Source organism: Pygocentrus nattereri, chromosome 3 (assembly GCF_015220715.1).
Source record: "Pygocentrus nattereri isolate fPygNat1 chromosome 3, fPygNat1.pri, whole genome shotgun sequence".
In the NCBI taxonomy this organism is placed as follows: Eukaryota; Metazoa; Chordata; class Actinopteri; order Characiformes; family Serrasalmidae; genus Pygocentrus; species Pygocentrus nattereri.
Window position 1 is genome coordinate 28,083,717 of NC_051213.1, and position 7,170 is coordinate 28,090,886.

The 7,170-nt window shown below is 42.2% G+C and overlaps 1 protein-coding gene across 1 annotated transcript; it reads left to right on the forward strand.

Annotated features, from left to right (window-relative positions):
• Nucleotides 1-1,494: 1,494 nt before the first annotated feature.
• On the forward strand, nt 1,495-6,787 carry irx1a (iroquois homeobox 1a). The gene is made up of 4 exons (XM_017710319.2): nt 1,495-2,125; nt 3,846-4,830; nt 5,264-5,348; nt 6,397-6,787. Exons 1-4 carry the CDS (start codon nt 1,895-1,897, stop codon nt 6,443-6,445), a joined length of 1,350 nt encoding a protein of 449 aa, XP_017565808.1. The 5' UTR covers nt 1,495-1,894; the 3' UTR covers nt 6,446-6,787.
• Nucleotides 6,788-7,170: the final 383 nt, after the last annotated feature.

Here is a 7,170-nt window from a genome sequence, read left to right on the forward strand (position 1 = left end):
GATTAAACAATTGCTCTGTAATTATATTATGCACAAAAAGTGGACCTACATTGACATGCAGATAATTACTGCTCACGAAAAAATGTTAATGACGTAATTTACGAAATCCAAATCAACATTTTCTATACAAATGTATCTTTTACCACGTGTGCGATGTGCATCATATTAATAAAATTAATTAACCATTTTGAAAAGGCCGGTAGCCAATGAGAGTGAATACCAGTTTAATTGAGAGTAATAATCATGGCTTGTTATCCAGCTCTAAAAATGCAGCGGGCGAGTGTTCGCGCTGCACGGACTGCGTTGTAAAAGCTTAAAGATGCAGCGCTGCAGGAGGTGGACAAAGTAGCCCAACTCATTAAAGTCCTTCACGAGGTCTAAACGGAGGTTTTGGAGCGGAGAACATGTTCACCAAACTGTCCAGCAGCCCTACAGGCGGATTCAGACACAGTGCACTGAGCAAGGGCTTGCAGGTTGTTTAGATGCATGTTTGCTCTCATTAGACTGGAATGTCATGACCCCCACCATCACGACCACATTCAGACTTCAGGAAGCTGCCAGAGATCATTATTTTGCAGACACAAGCCCCTAAAGGTCCTGCGTCTATTCGAGTGTTTTCATTTAGTGAATCTCCGTTTTTGTTAATGCAGACCGACTGAGGATGAACTCAAGACTGCACTTGAAGGTATTTAAGCCTCTAAAAAGCTGCAGGCAAACTGATCCATTACAGCAACAGAAACAAGTGTTATTCTGTATTTACATTCGCAGTGACGCAAGGTTTTGAGCAAGAAGAGGGACAAAAATGACTTGTCATGCAGTTTCTAATGTTCTGCTCAATCAGTGCCACTGAATCTGAATCAGGCAAAGGAAAACTGATCACGCACAAGGACAGAAAAGGTTCTTCCATATTCAGACTGACTTAACAAAATAAAAAACAAACAAAAGTGACTCAGTTCTGCACACCAAATGCCTTCCATGGAGCTTTATTTTTGCATTGGACTGATCTTGAGGCTCTTTAGGCTCGAGGATCTTGAATGGGAGCAAAGAAAAACAGCACTGTTTCAGAGTTGTGTACAGTCAGTGAAAGTGGACGCATTTTACTTTTCTTTTCCTATTTTTCTACTTTTTTTCTTTTGACCCAACACCAAGAGAACAACAGTTCTTGCTCTCTGCTTTTGCTTCGCGTTCATCTTTAATCCCAATGATCTTTAGCAAAGAGTGAAGAAAACCAGCAGCATTTTAACCAGTTTCAACACAAAGAAAAAACAAAGTGCAATTCTGTACTTTTGCCTTGTGCTTCACCTTTAACCCAAAAGATCTCGAGTAAAAAAGAAACACATTTGGACTCCACAGTTGTCCTGCAGTGCTGTGTTTAAGGCTGAGTGGCAGGGCAGGGCAGGGCTTCTCCAGGAGCAGCACTGAAGAGAGGAGAGAGCATTGCACTGCACGCACTCAGAGGGAGAGAGAGAGAGAGAGAGAGAGAGAGAGAGAGAGCATTGCACCAGAGCACATGCGCTGAGCGAGGAGGAGCTTTGCTTTTTTTTTTCTTCGCTTTTACTTTTTTTTCTGCAGCTCCAGCTCGACGCCAATCAAAGCATCAACTCCAAAATTGTACGTGAGAGAAACGAGCCCGGGCACCCGGAGGGCCAGACACATCAGTTGGAGCTCGATTGCCCATCTGATCACATCCTGACTGGGACTTTGTTGCAAGGAACGACAGAGAGAGAGATAGAGGAGAGAAGCCGGAGGTTTAAAGGCGAGCTGCAGCTGCCTGGTTGTTGCACTTTTTTGTGACTTTCTCGGAGTGTGTGTGATTGTGTGAGAGTGTGTTTTTGGAGGGGGAGTTGCTGGTGGTTTTTTGGGGGGGTTCTTGGTTCCCACGTTGGCCGTAAGGATGTCGTTTCCCCAGCTGGGCTACCCGCAGTACCTGAGCGCCTCTCAGGCCGTGTACGGAGCGGAGAGGGCGGCCGTGTTAGCCCCGTCCTCCCGCGGAGGGAGCGGGGAGGCGGGCGCAGGCGCTCCCGTGGCCTCGGTGCTGGGCGTCTACGCGCACCCGTACGCGCACCCCAACTACGGAGCCTTCCTGCCCTACGCCAGCGCGGACCTGGCTCTCTTCTCTCAGATGGTGAGTCATATACACATTTAAAAACCCTCTTTAGTTTCATTATTACTTTCATTACGGGAGATTTCCCTCGCGCCGCGGATTTGTGCAGGGTTTTTTTTTTTCAGTCGCTGTTTTCTTCTCGTGTGAGAGAAGTTTTAAAAATGTTGTTGGCGATTCTGAGATTTGATTATTTTTTTGCAATTAAGGATTTATTATCGCCAGAAATATGAATTAATTTATTATTTCATTGCAGTTTATTTTAGTAAGCTTAACTATAAATAAACACAATAAAGAATTAAATAAATAAATAATGGAATTACAAAGTTTCTGTCGAAACCGAGTCTTAGAGAAGAATTTTGTCCTTAAAATATATTTTTATATTCTTTATTATTATTATTATTATTATTATTATTATTATGATCAGTGTAAATTAAGTAAATGAAGTGAAATCGGGCGGCCTGGAGAAAATGTGCTTTGGTGTGTGGCGTGGGAAAAGGTTTGTGGGGGTCACATGATCTATTTGTCTTTGGAAAATGAATTCATTTGACTTCGTCATTCGCTCCGATTGTTTCATTCCTTATTCTAATTTAATCGCTTTTAAACTGCAGCCTCATTTTCCCATTAAATAAAAGGCTGCCAGTATCTCGGGCACCCGGCAGCTCTCAAAATTACTCAATAGTTTTAGTGACTGAAAAATAAACGGCGTTTTAAAGAAACACGGATCGTGAAAAGAGCTGAAGGAAAGTGTGGATATTTGAAACTAATTTAATTGATCTGTTTTACAGCGTAATTTTCTGTGGCATGTGTCAAAAATAAAACACACATAACGTTCCTTAATAGTCGTTATTGCACATTGTGTCCATTATTATTATATAAACGCATTATATCATTATAAATAAGTTTTCCCCTTGGATTGATCTTTTACTCTCTCTCTAAAGTGTTTTATATCCTCGCGTCCTTAAAAAGTTTCAAATGATCAGATATCAGGGCTCCTCTTACTCTAAGGCCTGTCTTCTCTGCCCGATCTGAGAAGATATATGTGCGATGGCTGATGGTTATAATGCGCCTGTCATTTCTGTATTATTCTCAGGAGCATTTGGCTATTCTGTTTGATGGTTCTGTGTGTGGCCTGGTGCTTTCTCACTCTCACGTTACACTGTTAGCGGTCAGAGGCCGAAGCTAAAGCAACTTTTGAAACGTCGAAGAGTGTAAGACTGTAAATAAAGAGGATCGACAACATCTACAGCTTCGAAGGCTTTAGTACGGACTGATCCGAGAACTGTGAATAGCACATGCAACAACTTCTGCGAGCAGAAGGTCAAGTGTTGGTGGCTTGCGGTTTAAGGTTTAAGATCATTTGTTGTTTTAATATTTAAAGACAATTTGTCGCTGATATGACTGTCCTAAAATGTTGAGAAGCCCCAGTAGAGAGAGCCACAAACAGAGACCCAGACTGTGATGTGTCTGGCTTACATTTGAAAGCTGAGTGAATAAAACTTTGTCAAATGGCGCGTGAAGCAACTTCTGGACATTTCTCCAGGAGATAGTAACCCCAAGCCTAGATATCCTTGTGAACAGGACTAGACTGGACAGTACATTCATTTTATGTTTAGGGAGGAACTCTTTATGTGGGTGAATCTTTAGTAAAAGTTGTCGCTTGTTTTCTCTTTCATAAGTAAGTGTGTGGCCTGTTCGTGCGATCTTCTCGTCATTTCTGACAGTTTCTCGTGATCTGTTTTAGGGGTCTCAGTATGACTTAAAGGACAGCCCTGGCGTGCACCCCGCCAGCTTTGCTGCCCACACGCCTCCAGCCTTCTACCCTTATGGGCAGTTTCAGTATGGTGACCCTGCTAGGCCCAAGAATGCCACACGGGAGAGTACGAGCACGCTGAAGGCCTGGCTAAACGAGCACAGGAAGAACCCCTACCCCACCAAGGGCGAGAAGATCATGCTGGCCATCATCACCAAGATGACCCTCACCCAGGTCTCCACGTGGTTCGCCAACGCCAGGAGGAGACTCAAGAAGGAGAACAAGGTGACGTGGGGTGCCAGGAGCAAAGAGGACGAGGAGGGCAACGTGTACGGCAGCGACAACGAAGGGGAGCACGAGAAGAACGAGGATGAAGAGGAGATCGACCTGGAGAGCATAGATATCGACAAGATCGACGAGAACGACGAGGGGGAGCAGAGCCACGACGACGAGGACGAGCAGGTGGACAAGGCCGAGAGGAAGAGGAGGGCTCTGGTCTTTGACCCCTCCAAGGGAACCCGCCAGGAGCTAAACAACAACAACAACAATGACGACAACAACAACAGCAGTAGCAGTAGCAGCAGCAGCAACAGCACCAGGGTATCCTCCCCGGGTGGACAGGGCAGTTTTCAACTTCAAGTGGGCAACAAACCCAAAATCTGGTCTTTAGCGGAGACTGCCACGAGTCCGGACAGCTCGAGGAAGCCCGCGTCACCCTGCGGACCGACCAATCAGGTGTCACCTCAAATGCAGCACCCGGCCTTCCTCTCCAGCCACGGACTGTACACATGCCAGATTGGGAAATTTCACAACTGGACAAACGGAGGGTTCCTGGGGCAGAACGCCCTCCTGAACGTCCGGTCCCTCCTGGGGGTCAATCAGCACCACCACCATAACCACCACGGCCAGCAGCAGCAGCAAGTGACTGCAACCGACGGAGAGAAGAGCCCAGAGGACCTCAGTCCAAAACACATAGGTATACACCGCGTGTAGAGCTTCTACTGAACGCACAGTAAATTATTATTTATTTGCAGAAAAATGAGTAAAAGCATAAAATGCACAAAGTCGAAGATGAGAACAAATACAAAATACAGAAAATGAACAACATGAACAACAACCACAAACTTATAGGCAGCGTGTCACAACTAAATCTCATGTGGGCGAATAATAATTTAATGCATTCGTCTATTATTATTATTATTATTATTATTATTATTATTATTATTATTATTATTATTATTTGTAGTGGCAGTACTAGTGGTCGATTAAATATAATTCAAATCAATATAAAAAACAATTAGTGTCATAACTTTCCACGAAGCTCTCGAGAAATTGCAGTGTTTCATTTTATTTTATTATCAGATTAATTTTGACTCAATTTTCCTAATCGTTGTATTTTTTCTGCTTAGATCGAGGAATCGTTCTTAGAAACGAGTCACCAACACAGCATCACACCAACACTTTGAAATCATCGTTTCGTCCACTTCATGAGAGGTAAACACAAAACACTTCAAACGGCTTGGTTATTATTATTATTATTATTATTATTATTATTATTATTATTATTATTATTATTATTATTATTAGTGCATGTACGGATGCTGAACAGAGAAAAGGTATCCGTATGTATACACATTAGCTTCTAGAGAGATTTTATATACACCATCATCATCATTTATAATAGTTTGCTGGTGTGTCAATCTGGAGGATAAAGCTCTGAGGCTCCTGCGTGTAAATACAGTTTCATTATCTGAGTCACTAAGTGGGATGAAGCCGTTCTTCTGAGGAGAGGGAGAAAAAAGAAGAAACCCCTGCTTGTGCTTTTTCTAGTGATAAAGGGCTCCGATGCCCCCTGTAAATACCCCACCCCCCTCACCCAGGAGAGGCACTGCTGTGCTGTGTGTGCCTTTCCTAAAGACCCTGGGGGCAGAAGCGAGCCCCGGGGGGGCAGTTTAGCACAGAGTTACCCCCCTTTTAACTGCCACGGGGGTTTCAACAGGGCTCCATTACTGGCTGTGTGTGACTGCTGCAGTGGCCTCAGCAGGAAAGACACACTAAAGACTGAAGAGCATCTTAGCATTGTACTGATACACACTGTAAAACATGCTGTTATCTTAGCTCAGACAAGTAAATAAACCGGCTGCCTCACAATTTCAGGTTCGTTGAACATTAAATAGCAGCAGTAATCCTGCGTCCTGTCGACCTATTGTTCAGAGTTTAGGAAAAATAGTCACTTTTAAAATTGAACCTTCACATTTTATACAGTGTATGAAATATTTTGTGGGGAGTCAAATTTAATATTACATTTTATTTTTGCTTTATTTTCTTAGATTATGTCTTTTTACAGTCAACAATTTAAATTGTAACATTACGTTTTTATTTGCATCATTCTATAAATGTATATTATATTATATTATATTATATTATATTATATTATATTATATTATATTATGCCAAAAATATATTTTAAAAAAAAAAAAAAAAATGTAACTCTCTCTCTCTCTCTCTCTCTCTCTCTCTCTCTCTCTCTCTCTCTCTCTAGTCCCAGGAGGAATGCGCAGGAAGTCTCTCTCTCGCTCTCTTCTGCTTGATCAAGATATTTTTACGCTGGACACAGAGAAAAACAGAGACTGATCTCACTTATAAAATCGCAATGAAAAATTTAAACCCGTTCAGAGTTTGATTAGGACCCAATGGATGGATGGCTGGATGGATTTTGCCCCTGTTGTTGTACATAAAGGCCTCTGTGATACCCCCACTCCCCACCCCTGGGACTGTTGGTAGGCTCTCCATCGTCTTTCTGTCTTGGTGGGGTTTTGAAATTTTCCCCCGCTTTTGTGTAAATACAGTGACTCAGATTTGTAAATAGAGACTCGACGGAGTTTGTTCAGATCATATATTTTGTCTAATAAACTAAAGAAATTATAGAGAAATTCACAATTTTCTTTTTTCCAGATTCTGTGCTTTATGCCTGGAAGATGACAATAACAATGACGTTATTATTATTATTATTATTATTATTATTATTATTATTATTATTATTATTATCTGACAGTGTTTGGAAACGTAATCGACTATATATTCAGCTCAGGCTATTTTAATAATTTAATAATTTAGTTTTCATTTGAATTGTATTCTACATTTCCCCGGTTAAACGAGGTGGCGTGAAAGGGAAAAAAGAGAGAGAGAGGAATGAGAGAGAAAAAGCATTGAGGTGCTAATAAGAGGCCAGATGGTTGTTGGCTCCAGAAAAATGGATGGAAGCAGCTGGGAAGGTCATTAAGCAATAATGTGGGAACGCCCTGTCCAAGCAAAA

What these genes read in the sequence shown, in the direction of transcription:
- irx1a (XM_017710319.2), top strand. Translation starts at nt 1,895, where the DNA reads ATGTCGTTTCCCCAGCTGGGCTACCCGCAGTACCTGAGCGCCTCTCAG. An exon ending in CCTCAGTCCAAAACACATAG is followed by an intron (nt 4,831 to 5,263) that starts GTATACACCGCG and finishes TTTTCTGCTTAG; the next exon opens with ATCGAGGAATCGTTCTTAGA. An exon ending in TTTCGTCCACTTCATGAGAG is followed by an intron (nt 5,349 to 6,396) that starts GTAAACACAAAA and finishes CTCTCTCTCTAG; the next exon opens with TCCCAGGAGGAATGCGCAGG.